Genomic DNA, 26,213 nt, shown 5'->3' with positions numbered 1-26,213 from the left:
CATCCCTGCTTGAATGCAGGTGACTCTATTAAGTCTACGTTTAATGGCAAGTCAAGGTTTCCATGAGGACTGGTGTTAGGGCTGTGATCGGCTATTAAAGGGTTAATATTTCAAGAATCTCCGGGTCAGCTCACAATGCATGCAGAATATTTACAGGGTTTTTTTTTTCTATTTTCAACAACAACAAAAAAACCACAACAAATTACTTGATTAGAGGAAATATTATTAAAATTTTTGATTTGATTTCTACCTGAGGTTGGATGTGTCAGAGCCAGCGTTATCTAATCAATTTCCTGTCTTAAAGCCCCGCCCTCCTCCCTTACAGTGACTGCCTGAACCAATCAGCAGCAAGCAGGAACTTAACAGCAGGGGAGATGTAACGTAATAGAGGGAGGAAGTAGTCTGGCCTGAGAACAGGAAGTTGAGGCGGCTGCTCCATTGGTGTACACACGGTGGGGGGGTTCTTATACGTATTTACTACCACGCACACACACGTACACATACAACCACCTCAATCAATGCATTTATATAAAATATATATAATTTGTTCAGATCTGTGCTGAGCTACCAATTATTAAAAACCTGTCCATCGGCACGAGGCGGAATGATGGTTGGAAACGTATAAAATCTGTGTCATTTAAGTTAATGTTTCCCTTAATTATGATCTGATTTTCCTCGGCATAATACAGCCCACTGTGCATCCATTATTGTGGCTGAATACTCACTAATTTGTTTATGCAATCCCGCCGTTAACATTTTTAATATGTACGGCTACGTTTTCTACTCGCGACGCCGAGAAAAAAGAAAAAAACTTCTAAATATTTTCCGGCTGAAATAATTTTTTTTAAATGTAAATTCGGCCTCTAACAAGATGACAAATTGGGAGATGATTTATCTTTTTATTTATTTTTTTTGCAAATACCCCCTGCTGTAACGGGGAGCCGAAACCCAGGGATAAAAATGGCCTAATTAGAAGAAAATATATAATCAGCGGGTCAATTTTTTTTAATCGATTTGATACATTCGGGAGATTTTTTGATTTTATGGAAAGTTTGCAGGAAACGATGGCAGATAATATTATGTGCCAAAAGTGGTGTGTCTAGCACCAAAATACTTTGCCTTGTGGCTAAATATACATTTATTAATTGAATGTTGTTAAAATCTATTACATAGTAAAAAACATTTTGAATAATTATGTCCCTTGCTGGTGCCCTTAGTGTGTATGGGGCTGTGAGACCACTTTATAAAGACCACCTCTGAGACTTCTGTAATCATCAAGGAAAAAAACATCATTTATGGCACGGAATGGGGTAGAAAAAGTGGAACCAAAGCATAAATCCAGCCCTTAAGTAGTGCGCTTTCTCCAGGGCCGCTCTTCTTCCCATAGGCTCGTATAAAGAGCTTGCACTCGCTAATGCATATGGGTCCTTCAAACATATTTCTATCTTTCCTCTTTGACCGGATCCCTTCTGCATCAACAACAAACTAACACGAGGGGTTAACTGCTTACCAATTATAAATTAACCACTAGGGAGGTTGATCATTAACCCCGTGAGAGAGAGAGAAAAAAATGTTTCTCTTAGAGTTAGGACCCGCCGTTGGGATTAATGCTTTCTGCTTCCTACAATGCATCGGCGACGGCAGGTAAGCAAACGCTTCCCCGATCCTCTCGTCTTAGTAAATAGTAAGATATGAGATACTCGGCCGCCGCTTGCTGCTCGACGGACGCTCAGGCGGAATGTCTCGGAGTTTGTAACAGCGTAAAGCCGGCAGGCCCCTTTATGCGAAGAGGCTATTATTTGCCGTTCAGGTGCCCCAGGAGGTAACTCCCATCATGCTCCGCTTGCCAAAGGCTGGCTCGGTGCAGTGGGAGTTGCAGTGTGAAGCACCTGACTGATCAGACCTCTTCCTGATCTGGGGAAGAATATTTAGCATTAATCATTGTTGGCCTGGACTGTTTTATTAGCGTCTCCTGTTGATAGGGCGATGATCCCCGGATAGGTTTCATTAAGCAGAGGCGGGTATATATATATATATATATATATATATATATATATATATACGGTATATATATATATATAAAAGTGCGCCGTGTTCCCGGTTATCAGTCACGGTCGGAACGCCAGCTGCGGTCTCTGTTTTTTCCCGGGCTCACCGATATAATACATACTGGGCGTCCCAACGCATGGAGTATACTGACCACCACCCGATATTATTACAACAGGAACATACCGTTTAACCCTTCCAGAGCTAGAGAAGGAAGCACGACATTTCCCTGTATTTATTAACAGGAACCCCGGCTCTGCAGTATTACTCTTCTAGCCGGGTCATTGAATATTGTTGAATAAATATAGATGGAAACTTACCTGGGGCTTCCCAATAAATCTCTGGGGGGGTTTATACCTGAGGGGCACACAGTTAAACCCAACGATTAGTAACGTGTGTGAATAAGGCCCCGGCTTTATGCGGTTTAGTTGCATGTTGTCAAGCCAATAGGTTATGTCTCTTCTGACAGCTAAAGGGTTAAAAGCCATCTCTTCACCAAAAAACTTCTAAACAGAACTCCACATTTGTTTAGCATGCATCTGATTGGCTGCCACTATTCCAATTGAATTCAACGGTGCGTACAGGAAGCGTACTTAAGTATGCTTCCTGTTTCAGTTGTAGAGTCAGAGGGGAGGAGAAAAGTCTCGTTACTACCCCAATAATCAGAGAATTTTACGCACCGGCCTGCATGCGGTGAAAGTCCAAGTGGGGTTTTAAGAAAAGCCTGTTCTCTCCGATCCGCCTCCCTGCTCCTAACGGCCTTTACCTGCGCCCCGTTATCTGTATCACATTATTCACATGCCTAGGGGCCCGAAGGCCCTGTCGGTCTCTGCATTAGGTCTGAATCACCAGTTGCGTTGCATGAGAGCCCCACGTGAACTTTTAACGCGTTTATAAGAGGCCTAAACAAAGCACCAAAATACACAATTCTTATAGCAAAAAAAAAAAGCTAAGGGAATGGAATATTTTTGGTTACAATGTCATTATTTTATTTGCCGTCTCTCCAGACTATGTAAAATCCTGCGCGTCTAACTTTTTGCCGGCTCTATGCCAACTCACCCAAAATGTAGTCAAATGATGTGAAATATATTCATTTTAAATGAATGACTGCTTGAAATAATTACGAGGTAGGAGTTGTGAAATTAGGAAATGCTGGTGCTACAAAGTGCATGTATTAATTTCCCTAACACCACTAAATTGTATATTATTATTAAATCAAGTGATTTCTCTTTTAATTTACTCCATTTTTTTTCTGTACTAGCATTAAACGCGAGTCACATCATTATACGGAAATTTACATAAACAGGATACATCGCATACTTTTTTTTTTTTTTTTTTTTTTACAAAAAATACTAATATATAAATTTAAAGTTGGAATTTAAATGATATGAATATTTATGCGAAGCTTGAACGTTTAGATTTTGTGGTAGCATCAAAAGATCTTTTCAGAGAGTGAAATTTATTCCAGACGTGTGGCCAGACTTGTGTGCGCTGAGAAGCAAATGGTGGGCTTGCCGGTTAATCCTCTGATTGCCATAGAAGCGAGAAAGGCGTAAAGTCCCTGTGCTTTTTAAGATGAGGTGGGCTAGGGGTCCGGGCACGATCCTAAGAATTTTAATCACTGAGTTCGGTCCCTAGCACGTGGTGTACGAGGCTTCCCTCCCTGGCCCCTTGAGGCACAAAGATCGTCAAAACAGTCCAGTGTAGTCGAGAGCTGGATGGATCAAGGGCAAAGCAGAAATGTTGGGGTAAGATGGCTGCCCTTTGAGTTTGGGGCTTATGTCTCCTTTGGAACCCAAAATAATCACTCTTTTTGATAGCTTCCCAGATCTTTCTTGGGCATAGTCCAGATTTGATCACGGGTGGAAGTTTGGATGAACCTCCTTGGCAAGTCGTTCGTAGAGTATGTCTTGATATGAGTTGAGTAGCTGTTGACCTCTAAGGAAACTCTATGGAGACTTTGAGGACTCTTCCTGCTTGGGGAGAGCATTAAATAAATTGGAGATGATAATTCTTGAGTTAACACACAAGAATGGGTGTGCGACGGTGGACATTTGAGATGGAAGTGTCCGAGTCCATGGCGAAGTAGGACATCTGGTTTATCAGTCAAACCAGCCATATCGTTATTTGACTTCCCGGACATCCTTTAACAGCTTTTATTTAGACTCCAAAAGTAACATTTTGTGTTCCATTGGTGCATATTTTTAATATCTCTTCAAACGAATGCAGGGGATCTGGTTTGTCTCTGGGCCTCCTAAAGCAATCTTCTGAACTCACGTGAGGAAACACTCCATGGATGGGACACGAAGACTTTGAGAACCTCTTTGAGAAACCAATCATTTACAAAAAAGAACAAACTCTCCACCTGTTATTACAATAGACTTCATCGAACTGCTGAACAAGACACGAAAACATGTTTCCATACGACGTTCCTTTCAGTGGAGCAAAAATGGGGCAGACGTCGGTAATAATCTCGAAAACAGATATTTGGAATTTTCCGAAGTTTCCTCTGCGCACTTATTTAAAAAAAAAAAAAAAAGTATAACCTGTCTAGTAAGTTTTCTTCAAGTCTTCTCCAGGAGAATCTCCATCCAGATCACATGTCTGGATTTGGAGTCAATGTCTGCTAAGGTTTGGAACGACACCAAATCCATTGCTTACTTTTAAACTTCCAAATGGTTTGGTCATTCGGATGACTAAGGGGTCCGTCCACGGAGCTGACATTTTTAGGAGGTATCTAAATTTTGGTGGCTATCATCGTCGTCTTTTGACCTCGGAACGTTGGCGACGTTGGAATTCATTGAATATTGGTCACTATCCCTTTTGAGACTTTATCGAGGATTCGGCTTTAATGACTCTCGGACTCTTTCGACTTTTCCAGTCCTCTCGAGCTCGGCCAACAAGAATAAACCGCACATTTTTTATTATTATACGCACAAAAAGAGAAAAAAAAATACCGTTACAAAAAAAATTGTTTTCTTTTAGCATATTAGCTAGAGTTTAAAAAATATTTATTTCCAGGAATCACAAATTGCATGAAATGAGCTGAAAACTCAATACAGTTTCCGAGGAAATAAAAGGGACCTTGATGATGTGTTTCTTAATCATGTAACACTGAAAAAAACATGCTTCTGTAGTCTTTTTTTATTTTTTTTTCTCCCTTTAATCTGTTAAACGCAACAAAATGCTTTTTCACGCTTTGCAGCCGTGTCTTTGAATTAAAGAGCATATTGTTCGTAGCCCAGAGCCACCGTACATATGTTTACATTTCGGCAAGGTCTTGGAAGTGACTGCAGACTGACGACTTTGTTTATTACAGGGTGAACAAATTAGCTCTATTTATTTATCTTTATTCAACGTCGGCAAAGGTCTGTTTTTATTTATTTATTTTTGGCTTAATTTGCCTTTATTTTTTCCCCCCTTGATTTTTTTTTAGCTTTATTTAAATTGTACCCTTTAGTACCTCGAGCCAGACTCATAAAGTGCAGAATTTTCTATTATTTTTATTGTTTAGCAAAACATTTTTTGGCCATAATTTTTTTTGTCCATTTAACCCTTATTCTTCTGTGTTGGAACCCCCCAATTTCTGAAACTTCCATCTTTGAAACTCTGATCTTATGCCTTTCAGACTTCATCAAATTTTCCATGAGGGTTTATTTGTGCAAATTAACAAAAAAAAAAAAAAAATTTAAATAAAAACATAAATTTTTATAAATAGTTTTTTAGTTTTTTTTAGTTTAGTCCATTTTTAATGGATTTTAACCATAATTTTCGATCAGCTTTTTAAATCTTTACATAAGAGCCATCTTATCGTGCATGGTTCATGCATGTACCTGGGCACATCGATAGATTAATATTTACGGCACATATCTCAAATTCTAAAAATCTGAATTTTTCCACTTTCCGTTGGCTTTGTGCCAAACCCAGGATTCTGTATGTCCCATCAGCCACACGCCCGACGTCGTTGAGCAGGGATCATGAAATATGGCAGCGTGAGCCCCCCCCCTCGACTTGGCAAATAAAATAAGAACAGAGCGGCCGGGGTTGCCAATATTTGCCTCCTGTATGCCAATATTTGCGATTATTATGGAAACCATGAAAAAAAAACTAATCAGCAGGAGATCCCGTTCAATGTGCCAGAAACAATGTTTTAAAACCCCTGCTTTTCCACCATGACACACCCAGGCCTTGGAGCCGCTCGGAGACACAGTGGGTGCTCGGGACAATATTCTATATTGTCATTTTTTTGGCTAATAACGTTCCTTAGCAACACATGGTTGGGTATTACTGCTCTAAGCCAACGAAATTCCACGCCATTCTTATTTTTTTTTGCAATTTTTTTTTTTTTTACAAGACACCTTTGTTATTTTTTCCAAAGAAATACGTTTCGGTTAATAATTGAAAATTCTGGAAAACATGTTAACAGGTTTTTGTTTTTTTTAAAAATCTTTTCCTTCTGGGCAGGGATTTAAGTTTTCCAAAATACCGCCGCCTAATTCTCTACGACACTGGGATTCACAGTATTTTCACAGTGTTTTAATTGTATAAAAAATAGTATATGTTGTGTTTTTTTTTTTATTATTATTATATCTTTGCGTCGCTCTTCCTGATTGGCTGATTTATTTTTTTAATAGCTTTTTTTTGATAAGACAAGTAGAAATTATGAGAGGTGAGGGGCTTCACTTTTCTAATATATCGATCTTGAGCAGTTCCACAGAGGCCTTCATGTGGGTCGACCATTGACGATCATTGAGGATGATTTCCTGCAAGGATAAGGAATTTGGATTAGAAAAAAACCCTAATTTCCCAAAACCCCATGATTTTTTATAATAAGCCAGCGGTGGAGATGTAGAAGAACATACGACGTCACATTGTATCCATCATGGAGACCTGTAGCTCAATAGCTGCCCTTCGGAGTTAGGGTTACCACTCCAGCCATTTCCCTACAATCCGAGATTCCCAGCGGTTGGCTGGCTAAGATTCATCGGAGTTGTTTAAGCTGAGGTGCTACCTGTTGGCTCTCGCAGCTCTCAGCGAGTGGCACAATCAAACGGCTCGGGCTGATGCCAACTTGACTTTGGGAATGAAGTGTTTCCAGACTGCAGAAGGTGCCGATCCCATACCACCCAAACCTCGGGGCTGGGACCTTTCTGCCGCTATTCCCAAAATACACACGGATTACTGTTTTGAATAGAAATCGGACGCAGCTGTTTTATTAACGCGCGCGATTCCTGCCAGCATGACAACATTACTGAAACATGGCAATAACACGACATTTCTAAGCACATTACAGAGCCGTTTAACGCGGCCTCTGCCAACACAGCAAAGCCTCGTGGATGGTTACGGTCGGCGTGCCGCTGGTTAAACCGGCGAGGCTGTTCTTGGCACACGGAAGCCCCTAATCATAAACTCCTTATTCTTTGATATTGAACCAGTGACATCATTACTTGATTGATTTATATAGCGCCATCATATTCCGAAGCGCTGTACAATGGCTAAACGGGATAGTGTATCACATAACAATTTGGACTTTCACAACAAAGCAGAGCCCTGCACAGAAGAGCTTACAATCTAGGGGTTAAGGTGAAGGTGTTTACCCTTTCTACGACGCTACAGAATATGACGGCACTACACGGCCGGGCTGCACGCTATGTGAACATAAAAGCACCCTTACATCCCCAGACCTTATTGTGCCAGGGCCACCCTTTCATCTCCAGTCCGGCAGGAATAAACGGGCTTTCCATTCCGCACCGGTTGGAGCGTCGCTGTGCGTAGTGGGAGTTATACCGGTTTGAGCGACGTGCGTCCGTCGGGGGTGACTGGTTATTGCGGGTGGGCAGTAAATACAGTATTGGGAAACCATCAACTTTTTGTCAGTGGAATTTAGCGAGCTGTTAAGTCGGGAATAATGCATTCCGGCAGTAATCAGATATAATTATATTCCGGCAGCTTGCAGGGATCCGATTCGTGGCTTTTCTTAGCCCGGAGCGCGTTATCTGTTACTCTCAATTGTCACCGACTGGAGCTGTTGCCGCGTTCGCCGCTCCATGCTGAGTGCAAATAGCTTTATTGACAGAGTAATGAAGTGTAGTTACAAGCAGCAACAAAGGAAGATAAGCAGAACCTTTTGTGCGGCGAGGTTACGGCTCGCGATCTATCAGATGGGAGCTCATCTTTTACTTAAATCGGCTACAAGAAAGCAAAGTGCGGTTACCCTCCCTGATGTCGAAGCCGCCGCCGCCGCCGCCGTGTAAACCTTGTATCATTCTGCTGTCTCCTGTCTCTATCCGTGACTTAAATCACTCGCCTGTCTGCCGTTTTCTTATTTAAACTTAAAAAAATAAATAAAAAATGATTATTTAGCCTATAAATTCATTATATGTATATAGGGCAAAATGTATATAAAGTGATGTTTAAAAACTGAATGTTTCTGATAATTGTCCCACATGTTGCATAGTTTGCTCTGGAATCACATTATTATTATTATTATTATTACTATTATTATTATTCTTATTACTATTATTATTTTATTATTTAGAAATGAAATATTAAAATAATTAATAATAATAATAAACAATTCCCCTGTAAGTCAAAAGAAGTTTGATCTTGAGAATAAGCGAGCGGCTACCGGAAAGAGCGTCGGCCTCTTTGTTACAATGTATCGGATCGCAGGGCTGTAGAAGTTATATGAATTCAGTTTGTAGTTCAATTGAAGCCAAAGAGACTCAACTGACGTCAGACAACGAGATGTTTGGGTGACCTCAGCAGGAAAAGCGAGAGAATTGGAGAACTGAGGATTAGCATTTGGGGTCAGCGGGGCAGAAACTTCTGTGTGGCAAGAGGTGCAGCTGCCCCAGGGTCTGGAAGGTGAAGGGCACACGAGCCACCTGGCGGTAATGCTCCTGAAGCTCCTTCCAGTTCTGGAAGCAGATGTGACATCAGCGTGGGGCAAGACCTCTGACACTGCCCCAGGGGCCAAGAGCCCAAGTTACAACGTTGTAGTCCTGGTTAAGTGCACCCAAATAATTCTAAATTCCATCAGGTTTACTTACTGAATACGCAGGAAATATTAGTTGGAAAAGCCAAAAAAAGGTCAATTTGTAACAAAATATACAATTTGTTAAAAGGGTTTGCGTTGTGATACAGTGACCAAAAATAATGTAGCATTAAATACTTGGGACAAACAGCAGCCGACAAGGAAAGTGATGTAAGTAAGGGACTGCCACTAGTAGTCCGAGACACTTGCCAGGTATGGTGACCGGTGAGCACCATGTTGGATAATGTTCTTTCCTTGTATTTTGGAATAATCTGTTATTTTAAGCTTTCTAGGATTTTGAGAATAATGAAACCTTTGGTTGGGAAGACAGACACCATTGTAAGTTTACATCGTGTTACCCAGTTCACTTTAACCCCTTAGGGGAGTGCGCTGCATGGCAGAGCAAATAAAGGGTTAATGAGGTTTTTTTGTGTGTGTGTCAGGCTCTTTCTATTGTGTGCTGGTAAATTGCACATTCCTGGGGCTGAGAATGAGAACATCTGTTCTTACATTCCTACATTTAAAGCCCGTATGGAAAAAAAAACCCTAAAGAAAAGGCAGATCCAGAGGTAAAACATTCATTTTTTTTCTTCTCCTGCCTTTTAAATATTTGTCTGGCCTTCGGTGGTATTTGCTTGTTCTGTTGACTCTGGGTGCACGTCTAAGGTGTATTTTTAACCCTTCGAGGACTGGGTGTGCACACAATATATTATCTCCCTTCCTATCACCCAAAGCCCTAGTAAAGGGGTAACAGCGTGGCGTCCTGCGGAAAGGGGGGGACTGATCCCAACTGCACTGCAATAATTCCCCAGGGCCCCTCTTTAGTCTAAGATCGGAGAGGTTGTGTGGACACGTGCACCAGAGACCCCAACGATCGTACCGTAAGGGGCCGCTGTCTTTATGGTGTATCCATTGGCCCTTCGATAAGTGATGGAAACCCTCTGAGCAGCTCTAATCCGTAGAATTTGGGGCACCAGTGTTTTTTTACACCAACTGTACACAAAAATGATAATGTTAGGTCTAAGGAACATAGAATTGACCCCATCCGGCCCCCATCTAGTTGGCCATTTTTCCTGCTGTAAAGACTCAAACCTTAATCAGTCGTTGGTCTCGTCTTAGATTCAGGAGCCGTATGTCTATCCCATGCATGTTTAATACCCTCGCTGTATTACCCTCTACCACCTCTGCTGGGAGGCTGTTCCACTTATCTACCATCCTCTCTGTAAAGTAAAACTTCCATTAAATTGACTCGAGGCAGCATTCACTCTCCTGTTGGATCCACTCGTAGGACTTTCTCCGTGGTCTTCTCGGTGGAGCTGGGTGTTGGCAGAAATCCCCATTGAGCTTGTTGGATTCCAGGATTATGATACTCGGCTATGTGGGGAGTCCTTCTCCCCCGAGTTGCCAACCAATGTCTAAAACATTCATTACATTGTATCATCGCGTTTATAATCCCCAGTGAGATGGACTCATAGAACCCCCTTTCTGGAGCGTATTGTAACGCACACTCCATAAACGTCTTAGAATGAATAAGTCATTCCTCATCTCCTTCCCTTCACTTATCGGGATATTAGTCATTTACAAGAGAAAAAAACCCGATCGCTCACTGGGTGGATATTTTCTCGTTTTATTTCACATCTGATTAATTTTTACTGCTTATGGTATAAAAAAGCCAATCCAAAATACCCACCCTGCGTAATTTTGGGGGGTTTCTAAAAATAACCTCACTGGTGTAATTGTACAAAAATAGCGTTCGGTAAACACTGACCACAAATCCGATAATTATCAGCAAATGATTTCATTTATTCAAAGCAGATTTCAAATTTGGAATGAAATACTAATTTAACATTTTTTAATCAAAATTACATTGGTGGTTTACGTTTTATATTATTATTATTATTAGTATTATTATTTATTTATTATTATTAATAAATAATTAAGGACCCCTCTAAAATCCATTATAAACTGGCAAAGATTATATTTAATTTTTTAATAAAATAATTTTAATAATTTTAATAATTTAATTTAAAAATGTTTAAAAAATAAAATAATAATAATAATAATAATAATAATAATAATAATAATAATATATATATATAGACATGGTGGCTAAACCATTAACCGTTTAGATTTACTTACGATGATATGATCCAAATTCCTGAAGCCCAGATGTGTTAATTTCCTAATCTTTCGGTGTTAAAAGTATATATTTTTTTTCATCTGTTTCATTTACCGCGCGGGGAAAGGAATGCTAAACTTTATCCTGCGATAAATCTTCCCAAAAAGTCGCCCAAGCTGTGTATACAGCGCTAATCCTTTCTCATATTGTTTCGTACGTCAGAGTGAATTTGATGAAGAGATGTACCTGCTGTATCTTGGTACAGCCGCATGATGCCAAAATATTGCAGAATAAGGAAAAAAAATATGTTTTTCTTAAAATTAACATTTTTATGTTTGATAAAAAGCACTCTTTTCAGGCCATAATAAAAATATAATAAATAATAACCCATTGTACAGCCCTATGGAATATGATGGCGCTATAGAAAACAATAAAGAAGAAGAAAACCGAAAAATCTAAGTGAAAAATGTGTATATTTGCATCTTATTTATTTTATTTTGGGATATTTGGGATTACTTATTTTAGGAATATCACTTTTTTTTAGGGACGGCTCCCTCTATTTCAGACGGTGCAAAGTAGCGGGTCCCCGAGGAGTTATTGGCGGCCTTTACCACATACGGGGGGCAAATAGTGCAGCCACCATAGCAACCAACTTGGATGTTCTAGGTTATTGCTTCACTTTGCCCTTAAATCCCCTTTCTTGCCCTAATTTACCTCATTTTTTAGTTCCATTTTAATCCTGTTTTTATTTATTATTATTAATGAACATAAAATAATAGTCACAAGGTTTGAAGCTTCATTCTAAGCAAAGAGGGTGGAGCTGAAACATAGCTCCGCCCACTTTTGTGTTTACATTGACCATATTTGGAAGAGTCCCACCCATTTTCACATGAAAATTCTAATCTCTGTGAATCGGGGCGCACGTGATAAACAATAACCCCTGTATGAGCGGTAGGTATGATGGGGGTGGCAATAATTCACAAAGTAGCACAGGAGGCCAAGTGTTTTCTTACTTGCACACAGGTGTTGGTCTCCATTTTTTTTTTGTCTCATACACGCCACGCGTCTCACCCCTTCCTGCCCACGCTGTAAAAACATGCGCCCCGCGTTGAAAGGGAGCACTGATACCCCTGCCTGTTCACTGTCTGCTGTGATCGGGAGAATTCGCTTCTTACAAGTCAAGTTGTTAAATCATTATGGGTCGTAACCCTGACTCAAAAGGTAGTCTATTCCCAGGCTGGAAAAACACACTCTGCAAAGTCGCACAATTTCATTTCATTCCGCCCTGATTGGGTGTATTGTGCGCGACGGCCGCGCGGAATGGCCAGGAAAACATAAATAAAATGATGTTGGATTCTGGTCCCAAAGCCGATGATTCACACAATTCATACACAGCTTTTTTTGTTCTTTGTGTTAATTGGGGAGGAAAACTTTTTTTTTCTAGTCTACCTTTTTTTCAATAGAACAGATCTCCCATAGAAGGTGTTCTTGTCTAGTAGATTGTAAGCTCTTCAGATCAGATGAGAGTCTTAAGATAGTCGTAATGGTTTGTAAGGCTACTTCATAATCACTCATGAGGATACCCTCCTAATCTTTTGATCGGTACGATTGTCCATTGTTGGTCGGTAAATTCTTCTAGCAATGAAAATAGGACTTTCCGGCCTAAAAAATAAGTAATAAAAAATATTTTTTATGATCGACAGGCTTGTTGGCTTTAAAAGCAGATTTTGATGCAGTTGAATTATCCAATGTCAGGGTGTAGGAAGAAGATGTTTGAGATAACACTGAGAGCCCTAGTGAGGTTATGTTTTGAGTGATGACATCATAGTTAGGAATAGTTGGAATTAGCCCAAACGTTTCCTCCAGATTACCATTTTTATTGATCCTGATCTAGGGCAGAATTTTAGAAAATGGAATTCTAGAACCCAAAGCTGTTTATTGTCTTCTTCTTTCTCCTGTTGGATTATGGGGGTTACAACTTTCTACCACCAACGGCCGCCTTCGGCCCCCGTCTAGTCACCCGTTTCCCCTGCTTTAAAGAGTCAAACCTTAATCAGTCGTTGGTCTCGTCTTAGATTCAGGAGCCGTCTGTCTATCCCATGCATGTTTAATCCCCTCACTGTATTACCCTCTACCACTTCTAATGGTGGGCTGTTATCTACCACCCTCCCAGTAGTCACTAGTCAGTGTAGGGCATCACCATTGACTCACAGGCTGTTCCAGCACCTAAACTACATATCATGGGGGTTCTAAGAATCTCAAAGCTCTTTTAGTGCCTGAGAATTTATCCACATATCCCAGATGATTAACCCTTTAGTTAGCACGATAGGCAGTAAGTCTTTGCATGTCCGAGCCGTTTAGTCCGTACGCGCGGGTTAAACGCCTTAAAGGCCTTGCGGCCGCAGTTAATCAGATCCATTCTGTCTGCGATTCTGTTTGAGATTTAAAGAGTATAATAAAAGGCATATATCCGATATACGCCCCCCCCCCCCACAATGCTCCGCGCCTTAAATCAATTTCGGAGGAATAAAATATATTTCAGATGATGTATAATCAATTCTCACCTTTTCCTGAGATTTAATATAGGAAGCCGCACGGAAAGAATGTTCTGACCTTCTGCGAAACCACAAAGTGATACTTTGTATAATCAGAAGGCCTTTATCTTCCTTGGAACTCGGTGTTGACATAAGAAAGGCCAAACGGATTGACATCAAACACCGCGGCAAACATTAACCGATGCCGTCCGAGGCTTTAAATCCATATGCATCCGTCTGCTTATTATTACACCTTCCGTGGCACGCGTGGCGCTCCTGTGGTTTGGTGCTTTATAGGAACTCTATAACACGACCAGAGTCATTTTTTCTGGGCCAGCGTATTTATATATAAAAGGAGAGAATATATATAGCGGGCCGACTAAATAAAGAAATCTCTATTATTTCGCGTCTTCTTAGGTGCGGCCAAACCAGACCTCGGCACAATGAAGGCTATTACTTTGCATGGGTGGGACAACCTTAAGTGTTCATGTTTTCCAAATGATGTACATGGTCTGTGTCATTCGATCCTAAGACTTTATTGGCCTGTGGGTCCCCTTTCTAGGCTTCCCCCACCTCGAAAAAAAAAAAAAAAACTAAAAAAAACCTAAAAAAAATACAACAATGACTAAAGTAAGTGAAAAACATATGGTTTAAAGTGTCCTCGTCATGTCTGCAACTCCTGTCACTCATAACCGGCTAAACAATCGCCGGGCATCTGGCAAACATATACGCACTCAATCAAGTTTACGTGGAAGGCAATTTCTCCTGCGGGAACCACCCTCCATAATGAGGATACCGAAATGTATAGCGGTACTGAGTATGACTCCGCACTAATCGCACTTAATTACTGGAAATGTTGCACAGCTACACTTTAAATTAAACAGATATAGTAATAATAATAATAACAAATTATAAATAATAATAAAAAATTTTAAATAATTATAATAATAAATTATAATAATACATTATTATTATTATTATTATTATTATTATTATTATTTATGTGACGCCAACAATTTCCGCAGAGCATCTTTACATTCCGTTCCTTTAAAGGGTCTGACAAAACCAGAACTGACAGACCGATACATTCGGTAATGAGGGCTCGGCACGCAGGCTTACACTCTAAATGGATATTGTATTTATTATTAAAGCATATTTAAAGTATGGTAGGACATAAGATTTTTTTATACATTGTATCTCTTTAAATTCCGGCATCGGAATCCCGGAAGGGAACTCCCTTTCTCTCTTTTTTTTTTTTTAACTGATACATTTGTATCCAGAGATCATTTTTGTTTATTATGTAAAGATACCAAATATGCAAACAAATAAATAACAATAAATAAAGCCCTTTTTTTATTTGCTGGTGCCATCATTAATTTGGAGTTTGGGTAGCTATCTAAAGTTGGCCTGGTGGCCAAGAAAAAGCAACAGTAATACTTTTTTTTTTTTTTTTTTTTAGAAAAAAGAGAAAGTAGTCCACTGTTTGTGGGCATTCCAGATGTCCGAACTATAGTTATACCAGAACAAGTTTTTTTTTGTGCCTCTTGTGCCAATAATGACCTCACTAAGGACTTGTCTGAAGAAGCTGAGATCTCTAACAATGACCACGAATGGTTCCTTCCTTTCATATTTCTATTGCGAGATCCCCAGCGTCCATCTCTTTTCCTGTCCCGAACAAAATTAGCTCTTTATAGGAAACAATGGCGCGTCTCTTGGCTTCTTTTATCGGATTTTCCTTAGAGTCTCTTTCAAGCCACTATGCATTGTGTCTTCTTTCTCTCCGAGAGGCGTTTGATATTCTCCCGTCGATGTCCTGTTTTATTCAACCGGGTGCTTTTAACTCCATCGTTCCTCGAAGGGGAAAAAAAACCTTGTGTTTTTTTTTTTCTCTGACGGACCCCTCCGTGGCAGATATGTTTTTTTGTTTTTTTTTATTGTAGACTGTGGGATACTTTACACTTGGTTTGGTAATCTGGACTCTATTGCTGTAAAATCACAGAAAAGGAGAGGGGGGGAGGAAAAAAAAAAAGGAAAAAAAAAACTATCTTTAGAAATGACAGAAAAGATCAGGCCTCAATGGACCTTTGTTTACTGTTTTCGGAAAAGGGGCCTCACTATATTTCATGTGTCAAACTTGCTTTTCTTTCTTTCAACAATGCTTGATTGTTTTCACCAAAAAGAAAAAAAAAAAATCAGGTTCCATAGACAGGAGAATTGTGTATTATACTTTCCTGCCAAATTCCGATCTCTGTTTTCCTTCCCCTGTGCTCACAAAGGGCTCATAACTTACTGTCAAGTGTGAGGCTAACCACAGAGACTGACTGTTGCTCTGGAAATAGGCTCTCCTGGATGATGGTTTGACTGGCTGCTAAGTGCTTCTGACTGCAGGAGCGGCCGACGGCCCTGGTCGGACATCGCTTCTTCCTCTGGGTCGATGCAACTCAAACTTGGCTGTCATTTTTTATTTTTTTTCCCGGTTTCAAGCCACTTTGCAGCTGTTTTTTTATTTTTATTTTTTAAATATAATAATTAATTTTTATTTATCGAGGGGGGGAGGGTGGCGTAACGTACGGCTCGGAATTGGAAGTCTTTGGTGACCTGCGACTTGGCCGATTGGAGATGATTAATTCCGTGTGGTTTTCTGACAGCTGACAGTGATTCCTTGAGATTTGGGGAGTTGTGAGAGGTGGAATGCCATCGAGTGCTGACGTTCTAGCTGGAGTTGTAGGAGAACGCGCCACAGAAGAGTGGAAGGACAACTACGTACTGTGAGTGACGTATCAAATCTATTTTTTTCCCTGTGTGTTTCTTTTCATGGACCTTCTCTGTCTGTCGTTCTGTCTTTGATTGCATCTACCTTCTGTGTAACGGCTTTATGAATATTGCCAATTTTCGGGAAGGATGAAGGTTTCTGGGCTCTCTGTAGAGTGAACTCTGTGGGATGCTCCTTACACCCCCTTCTGTTTTGTTGCATCTGATATAGCAGATACGTTGCATTCATTTGAAACATTTTCATAGTTATTTATGGCATTTTAGAGATTTTTCTTTAATATTGAAAAATAAGAGCAAATCTAATATATGCCCCGGGATACATTATATTGTGACATTTATTCAGGGTATTATTTTACAAGTAATTCTAGGAATGGGGTATATAAACCTAGAACCTGTCAGCAGATCAGCCCCAATTCGGCCCCATCTAGTCTACTTGTATCCCTGCTGTAAAGACTCATGTCTATCCCATGCATATAAAAATCCCCTCACGGTATTACCCTCTGTCACCTCTGCTGGGAGGCTGTTCCACTTATCTACCACCCTCTCAGTAAAGTATACCTAAAAATATACTTAAAAAAAAAAAGAAAATTGACATACCATATGAGATTGTCCCACATGATAACACTCTGTTTATATCAGTTAACATGACATATAGCATACGCAGTTAAGTCCCATATCAAAATTCATATCAGGTTTTGACTTGTTTCCAGCTCTTTTCGTTGAGAGCTGCTGTGTATTTGTAACTCTATAGCGCAGAGAGCATTTGGAGGGGATAAAACGAGCGAGGATTCTGGTAGCTACGGCATTGAGTTTGGCAGTGAATTACCCACATTCCCCGGCCAGCTGCCCCACTGACAGCTTCTACATCCATAGTAAATCTCAGCGTGAGTTTCCATTAAAGAGTTAAAAGCGACCCGGCTACCGAGCTGAGAAATAAGCTCTTCCAATCCCTTATTGTTATCTTTTTTGTTACATTGTTGCACTACTGAGCATTCTATGTTTGTGTAAACAACATTGATTTATTTTAATATATATAGATAATTTCTGGATATTTTCGATGTTTTTAACCTTCGCATGTCCTGCACCTGTGGCAGTCGGCACTCCGTCCGGTTAAAAGGCTCTGGATTGTTTCGTGGCTTCCTGCGCTACCAAATATCATTACCTGGTTCAGTAACACCTAAAGTGAAGCAGGATTCCAGATAGAATGTTTTGGGGAGTTATACGGAATCCAGGCGCTTAACTTTTAACCCCCTTTAAAGTTTGACGCTGTGTCTCTTAACTATTTCACGACCGGTATTTAGAATGTCTTTAAAATGAATGAATGTCTAGTTTTTCTTGGAGATTTCGTCTTATTGCGTTATTCGTAGATAAATTAGTGTCACTTTGTTTCATTCCGCTACATTTGGAGCGGAGTAGCATCCCGGAATTGGGGTGAAAGTTTCACATTGTTACATTTTAAACCAGTATTACTTTAAATATAATGAAAAAAAAATCTAAGAATAGCTTTTCTGTTGTAGTTAACCCTTTGAGCCTCAGCCAAATCTTTTCTCAACTCTGTGGCATTTAAGAAAGGACATCGAATTTTACAAAGTGGACAGTAATGATACAAAATGACAATTCAGTGAAGTTTTGAAAGGAATTGGGGGAGTTCTGTGACATTTTTGCTCTGTGTTAAGAATGATGGATTTTGCTGGAATTATACGCCGTGTCATTAAGTCGTCTTGTTAAAAAGAAAGGAATCAGCCGCACGGGGATCTTGTGCTTTTAGCTCGTCTGTAGTCTGTTATTAGTAACAGTGACAAGCGATACACAACTCCACATAGCCAGGAGCAAAATGAACGGCGAAACACGCATTCCACCTTCCCAGAGATCACCGCAGCTTAAAAACCTCGTCACTGACACTGGAAGGGACGCCGGCTCACTTTCTCCTAATGCTTTACATCAACACCACGTGTCTGCCATCTGGCAAAATGAATTTTCCCTGTATTGGGTGGTAGATAAGTGGGACGAGTTCCCAGCAGAGGTGGTAGAGGCTGATGCACTGAAGAAATTCAGAGAAGCCACAGGCCCCCGGCTAGTCTGCCCGTTCCCCCCGCTGTAAAGACTCAAACCTTAATCAGTCGTTGGTCTCGTCTTAGATTCAGGAGCCGTATGTCTATCCCATGCATGTTTAATCCCCTCACTGTATTACCCTCTACCACTTCTGCTGGGAGGCTCTTCCACTGATCAACCACCCTCTCTGTAAAAGAGAAAAAAAAAAGAAATGGACTAAATATTTAAATCTCAGCATCTGACACGGAACCAGGTCAGCTCTCCTTCAGCCGGTCCTTTTTTAACCCTTTGCATGCCTGGCACATAACCCGCCTGACACATAAAGCGGCAGCGATACACGAAATTCCGCGGACGCCTGTTACCGCTTCCTGTTTGAAAGACACTTTTGTTGCCGATTTTCCCAGGTCTTTTGAGCGCGGCCGGTCACATCGCTCTGCATGTGAGATTTTTAACAAATGCTTATTATTTTTCAGGCAGTAAAATGCGGTCATCTGACCCGCTCTGCAGCGCAAAACAAGAATCAAAAGAATTTATTTTAATTCAATTTCAGCGATCGTATCTTTCAGTCTATTATATCCATATATAGAGAAACGCTTACATAATGGAGGTATTTTGTAGCAACATTTTTTTCCAAACTTACTGTTTTTGTATCAAATTTAGGTGCAAGTTACTTTTTAGTCCCCAGTAGCCCTGGACTAGGCACTTTAATCGCAATGAGACAAACTATTTCATCGCACCGATTTCATTATACATAATGCGGGGTCCATCCGGCTGGATATCATGACTTATGTTCAACTCAAGAACAATTTGATGAAAAAACCAAAAAAAAAAAGGGACTCTTGTGCCGTTATGCTCAGTGGTCTCTGCGCATGCACACAACCCAACAATGAGCAGATCTCTCTTTACCTTTTGTTCCTGTAAGTAAAAACTTTTCTGTGCTATTATCATGTCCCGTTTACAGCGCTACTGAGTATGATGGTGCTATACAAATCATTAAATAATAATAATAATATAACTGGGTCACATGATCGGTGCCCATCAAGGGGTCTCTGCACGTGCACAATCCTGCTAACACTGACTCACATGCACTTGGCCATTAAAGGGTCAGAACTGTCTCTGCGAACGCGCAGAATGTAATAATATTCTGTTATTTTGGGGAGATTTAAGTGGTTTTTAGCTTTTTTTGGGGCCGGACAGCACGGGGTTTTGTGATGTTGTCCCGTCGGCTGTGAAGGGATGAAGGAAAGACGTTCAGAGGCTACATCTCCGAGATGATCTTCGCGTGGCCTCCCGACGCCGCGTGATCCTGAACATACGAGCCTCCCGTGTGGTGGCCCCACTCCCATATGCTCCCAGTAGATTATCCGGCGCATGTAATTGGGGAATGGAAAGAGACGCGAGCTGAGCTTAAAGACACATTAAAGTTCATTATTATTAACTTCTAACATCTGGTGTTCATTCTGTCTGCCTCTGTGGAGCGCCGGTTACTGAACCGCGCTGGCGCTTTGAACCCGTGAACCTCGGCTTACAGATGCCTGCTAGAGATTCCTCATTTATCTCAAAAGCATGCGTTGGATCTAAAAAGGATCACAAATGAAATATCTGTAACATTTAGCGTGGATTATTTAGTTGGTCTTTGGAGGTTATTCGGTTCGAGACAGTTGGCATGCGAATAAGGTGAACAGCCTCCCAGCAGAAGTGGTAGAGGCTAATACTGCTAGACCAGGACCAAGGACTGATTAAGGTTTGAGGCTTTACAGCAGGAAAAAGCAGCAGACTAGACGGGGGGCCGGATGGGGGGCCGATCCGCCGGCAGGTTCTGGGATTCTATCAACAGGAATGATTTGTTTACAAACAAAGAGTTCCGTGTTCCAAAATAGAACCTCTGTGTGTCTTCGGCTAAATCGGCACCGAAAATGTCTTCCTCGCCGTTCGCGCAGCCTAAACGCGGGTCCCAAAGTAACGTTTTTAGGATTATTCTGCATCAAATATGTTCATTATGAAAAACGTTTAATAGTAGAGCTTTTCAGACAGCAGACAGCCTATCAGGGCCTGCTTTGGCGTCATATGACAATTAAGTGTTCCCGGCCAAAATGTGACCCGATGAAAGAACTGTCTCTGGGAAGGGTTTGGGGTTCAGCAGGACTGGGAACGATGTTTCTGATGCTGCATTTAGTTATACATTTGGTGGAACGGCAGCTTTAGTCTGCAGCAGGAACCTCGGTATAAGCAGAGGCGCGCAGGACCAGGTACTACACGGAATTCCAAGCCTGGTATCGCATTACATGCCCTGCCGCGCATTGTTAGCAGGGCGATTAAAAAAACCAAAACAAGCTAGAGATGGGTGAGCCCTGGATTTTTCCTATGACTGGGTAGTGGGTACATGCACTGGGCCTCCTGCAGCTGTGGTAAGAGCTAATACAGCAATAGATTACTGCTATAGATGCGAATATTGGGGATAAATGGTAAGTTTAGCCACCGATGCCTTATTGGAATCATTACAAATGAACAAGGGACCGCTGAGGTCTTGAAAGCTTATGTAACTAAATCAAAAAGCTTTCCATATTAACCCTTTGAATACGCTTTCCCGGCTCCGATCCTTGTTTAGGAAACGCGCACACTGCTCGGATTGCGTTAAAATCACTCCCCATTGCTTGCCCCCCCCTCGGCGCTGAAAGGGTTAAAACGAGACGCCGCGGAGGACGAGATTTTGAGATATTTTGTAGCTTGTTTGGTCTTGTTTTGCAGGTGTTTTAATTTGGGTTTATCCACTTGAACCTCGTGTTTAAGAACATTTTATCCGCGTAACAACGTTGCGAGGCGGCGATACTTTGTTTGAAAGCCGGAGTGCGTGTTTCGACAGACTAGCCTGACACGGGAGCGCGAAGCTGGCTAAGAATGACTTTACCCCCGAGGGCAGGAATATCGCATCTCTCCGCCGGGATATCAAACTCCGCAGTTCTTTATATATATATAGGTTTTTTTTATTTATTTTTTGGTATTGTTTTTAACGCCGCGCATGCTGGAGCTTCCACTCCCTCCGCCGAGATCTGCAAATATTTGCAAGTAACGAGTTGCAACATTTCTAATGACTTGAATTACCATTTAAAAAAGAAAAAAAAAAAAAAAAAAAGCTTGTCGGCAACCGGAGAAAAAAAGCGGCCACTGATTTGGGTTCAAAAAAAAGTTAAAAATAAATTTGAGATTTTTTTTTTTAACCCTTTGTATCGCTTTCAACCCGAGCCATGCCCAAGAGACATAATGTTGGCATCGGATCTCCCTTCCGTAACAAACGTTGCGCATGGTTTATATTTAGCTGACAATATTACTGTCACTTTGTGTCGCTGCAGACGGGGTCTCATATACCCTGGAATGCTTTTGGCTCGCGAACGACACCCTGCTGATAGTTTTACGTCGTCGCGCAGGCTCCTCCGTCCCATTGGTTCGATTAGCTGCTCTGTAACGATTGCCTTTAAAGTCAAAGGGCCGGGACGGGCCGGGGGCAGGGGGGGGGGATTGGTATCCAATTTCCTTCTCTTGCAGAAAAGATTTAAAAAAAAAGACCCTGACCTTACGCCAGAACCATCGACTTTTATGGTTGGGAACAATAGCGTGTTTACATGTCTAGAGAACACGTGTTCTTTTTTTTTTCACCCGTCATCCGTGTTGCGTGTATTAATACAAAATATATAAATAGCCGATGGCTAAGCATCTGGGATTGTGTTTGCCGAGTATGAAAGGGACGCCCGGCCATCACAGACGCTCTGATACATAACTTAGCTGCATGGTCCCTTTAAATCCCCCAAATGAGTTTCTCCGCCCATTTTTTGATACAAGAGATGTGATTGGCTGCACAGAGCTCCCTGCATGTCATATACTTACTGCCAATCAATGCTGCCAGTGGGGAGGGGCACGCCCAGAAAGTGTTCCCATTGACTTGTATTGGAGCGCTTTCCTGCCACTGATTGGCTGCTTTCAAAATGTGTATTTTTATTGATTATAAAATTAACTTTATTTTCTGAAAGAAACCTCAAAGAAAGAAAGAAAGTAATCAGTGTTTTATATCTGTAAGAAACATTATATATAGAACCCAGAACCTATAGAACATCAGGGCAGTGGATCCTTCTGAGCTCCATTGTTTTGGACTGAATTAAAATTTGATTGGGTTCTGGAAAGTTCCAGGTCGAGGGACGACTCCAGAACCTATTGAACATCAGGGCAGTGGTTCCTTTGGACCAGGATCAGAAGAACTGGGTAAATGCCTCGCAGCCTTTGAGGAATTGCTCTGATACCCAGAACTGAACTTGATTGGGTTCTAGGTTGGCTACCAAATCTCAATCCTAGTCTAACCAAAGCTGCGCAACTTTTATATTTCTGTTTCTAGGTTTAAAAATTGCGTGAGCCTGGTGAGTTATTTCTACTTTACTGAGAGGGTGGTAGATACGCGGAACAGCCTCCCAGCAGAAGTGGCAGAGGCTAATGCACTGAGGGGATTTAAGCATGCATATGGTTTCTGAATCAGGTTGAACGGGGCTGATCTGCCGGCCGGTTCTAGGTTTCTCCCGGTTCTAGGTTTCTGCCGTTCTGCACTGATCTTCATTGAAGACCTGAGATCGGGGTGAAATTTTACTTTTTGCTTTTCAGCCGCACCAAAACCGCATCTATTTGACATTTTTAAAGAAAAAAAGCTAGATTTACAGGCAGTAATGCAAACACAACATTTTTTATTGGAAAGCCGCGAGAAAATAAAATATAATTTACAGTTTCTTCTTAATATTCCTGATTTCCCCGCAGGGTGATGTATTGTCTCCTGTGTCGCTGATTAATAAATCGCCGGGTGGTTTCACGCTTTTTCATTATTTATATGAAAAAAAGTGTCTGAAAAGAGGGCGCTGGCTCAGAACCGCCGCCTTTCACTCGCATTTCGCAGACGTTTCTGCTCCGATTCAGCTTTTTAAAACGGAATTTGATTATGAAAGAAATTTCACTGAATTGGATTCTTTTAAAGGCATGAATGGTAATAAATGTATCCAAATTCGCGGTAAATTTAGATGTTTTCTCGCAAACAAATAAACACAACGGGGAGTTTAACATTTTGGGGGATTTATCACCTGGTTTGCAGATTTTAGTGTGGAGTTCATATTTTTTGGGGAAAAGAAAGAAAATTTGGAATCGCAGAAACCCAGAACTTGTCGGCAGACCGGCCCTGTTCGGCCCCGTTTCTCCTGCTTTAAAAACTCAAACCTTATCAGTCTTTGGTCTCGTCTTAGATTCAGGAGCCGTATGCCTATCCCATGCATGTTTAATACCCTCACTGTATTACCCTCTACCACTTCTGCTGGGAGGCTGTTCCATTTATCTACTACCCCGGCAGAAAGCATTTATATAGAATGGTAAGTTCTTGATATGGAGCCCAGTGATGTGGATGACAGTGGAACCCTTTTTGGTTTTATACAATCCCTTATAGGGCCATATTCTTAAAGAGTAAATTGGGGCCAAAACTTCCAAATCTGTTACAATTATCATAGAAAGCGGTTTATCTCATTTTGTTGATGTCTCCTGCTTATTTTATTCTCTATACATGTATCTTAAATCAGCAGTGAATGGGTTAACAGAAAAAAAAGTATGAAACTTAAAAAAAAATTAAAATAATGAAGAATTCCGTCTTTCTCGTTTCTACAAAGAGAGTCTGAGATCCTTTTTGCTGCAGATAATGGTGAGAGCCTCTTAATAATGAATAAATCCCTTAAGAGTCCCCACAAATTATTATCCGGAACGATCTTCCAAGCTGACGTTCTTCAATTCTAAAGTCTTTTTTATATAAACTATCCAAAAGTTTGGGGTCACTTAGAAACGTCCTTGTTTTTAAAAGAAGAAGCTAATTTCGTCCATTAAAATAACATGAAATGGATCAGAAATCCAGCGCAGACGGGGTTAATGTTGTAAATGACTATTGTAATGGAATCTCTTCATAGGCGTACAGAGGCCCTTTATCACTCCCATCACTCCTGTGTTCCAATGGCTCTTTATCACTCCCATCACTCCTGTGTTCCGATGGCCCTTTATCACTCCCATCACTCCTGTGTCCCAATGGCCCTTTATCACTCCCATCACTCCTGTGTTCCAATGGTCCTTTATCACTCCCATCACTCCTGCGTTCCAATGTCCCTTTATCACTCCCATCACTCCTGAGTTCCAGTGGCCCTTTATCACTCCCATCACTCCTGGGCTCCAATGGCCCTTTATCACTCCCATCACTGCTGTGTTCCAATGGCCCTTTATCACTCCCATCACTCCTGAGTTCCAGTGGCCCTTTATCACTCCCATCACTCCTGGGTTCCAATGGCCCTTTATCACTCCCATCACTCCTGTGTTCCAATGGCCCTTTATCACTCCCATCACTCCTGGGTTCCAATGGCCCTTTATCACTCCCATCACTCCTGGGTTCCAATGGCCCTTTATCACTCCCATCACTCCTGTGTTCCAATGGCCCTTTATCACTCCCATCACTCCTGGGTTCCAATGGCCCTTTATCACCCCCATCTTTTTTTTTTTTTTTAAGTATTTTACATATATAACAAATAAAGAAACAAATAGAAAGAAAACCCCAAAATATTATTTTTGAAAACAATCTCTTTTGTTGATATATAAGAGCTGCTTTGTTTCAGTTTTTAGCACAGTAATTTAATGGTCACCGGAGAAATTGCCGAGCGGCGGCTTAAAAAGCAGAGGTGAAGCTTTCCCCGACTAATTATATTCAGCGTGTAATTTCTAAACTTCACTCTGAATTTTGATTTTCAATTAACACTCCCAATTTGAAGATAATTTTCTATTTAATGTAATTGCAGGAAATCATTTATTGGTTGATTAAGACCAAGACTCCCAGCCTTCCTTAAGAAAATACATTGTAACAAACCAGCTTTTTTGGCATTTGAAGGATTTTGACTATTTTTTACAGCTGGGGTAATTGCCGACTATTGTTCTCTGGATGCAAAACTTGGCTCTGATTACCCCAAAAAAGCGATTTCTGAACTTTAAGTCACCATTCATTTGTTCAACTAAAAAGAGAAAAAAAAACTTTGTATTTTTGGGTCGAAAAGTTAGTTTTGTGGCTCAATAACGATTTTAATATATTTAAACCTTAGATAAACTGACCTATTCATGATTCACAATCATAGGGTTAATATTTTGGGGATATAAAAGTAAAATTCAGAATCCATCAGCTATTATTTACTATTTACCATCATTATCCTCGGGAAACCTCAGAGTTTTTGCCCCAGTCTCAGGGCGAAAGGGTACATTCTGAGGCTCATACAGTCTGGAGTCCTCCCTATTCTACCGCGCCCCCCACCCCGGGGCAATCATATATAAGACTTCTGATTTTGCCCCCAGTACATTATGGTAGATACCCCTGCTTGAGCGCAGGTGACTCAATTAAGTGTATCTTTAAACAATGACAAATGATGGTTTCCATGACGACTGGTGTTATTTCGGTAACACGTGTGGCGAGTCGCTACATAGACGCTTTACGATGGGCTATTAAGGGGTTAATATTCTCAGGGTCGGCTCATTTTGCTTTAACCATCACCTTTTTTTATGGAATATTTCCGTATTTCAGAAAGTTCACAATTTTAAAGTTTTCTACTTAAATAAA

At 40.9% G+C, this 26,213-nt stretch overlaps 1 protein-coding gene across 8 annotated transcripts in view; it reads left to right on the top strand.

Moving 5' to 3' along the window:
* The window catches only part of SOX6 (SRY-box transcription factor 6), a 231,865-nt gene that overhangs the window by 66,672 nt on the left and 138,980 nt on the right, over positions 1-26,213 (top strand). For 6 of the 8 annotated variants that reach the window (XM_053449746.1, XM_053449747.1, XM_053449748.1 and 3 more), the window contains exon 3: positions 16,384-16,503. The exons of the other annotated variants lie outside the window; for them this stretch is intronic. In XM_053449746.1, the coding sequence (XP_053305721.1) occupies positions 16,427-16,503 (77 nt within the window). In that variant the 5' untranslated portion in view covers positions 16,384-16,426. The remainder of the gene's footprint in view (positions 1-16,383; positions 16,504-26,213) is intronic. 8 annotated transcript variants of the gene reach the window in all.

Source organism: Spea bombifrons, chromosome 10 (assembly GCF_027358695.1).
Source record: "Spea bombifrons isolate aSpeBom1 chromosome 10, aSpeBom1.2.pri, whole genome shotgun sequence".
Lineage (NCBI taxonomy): Eukaryota > Metazoa > Chordata > Amphibia > Anura > Pelobatidae > Spea > Spea bombifrons.
This window is presented reverse-complemented; position numbering and strand designations above follow the sequence as displayed.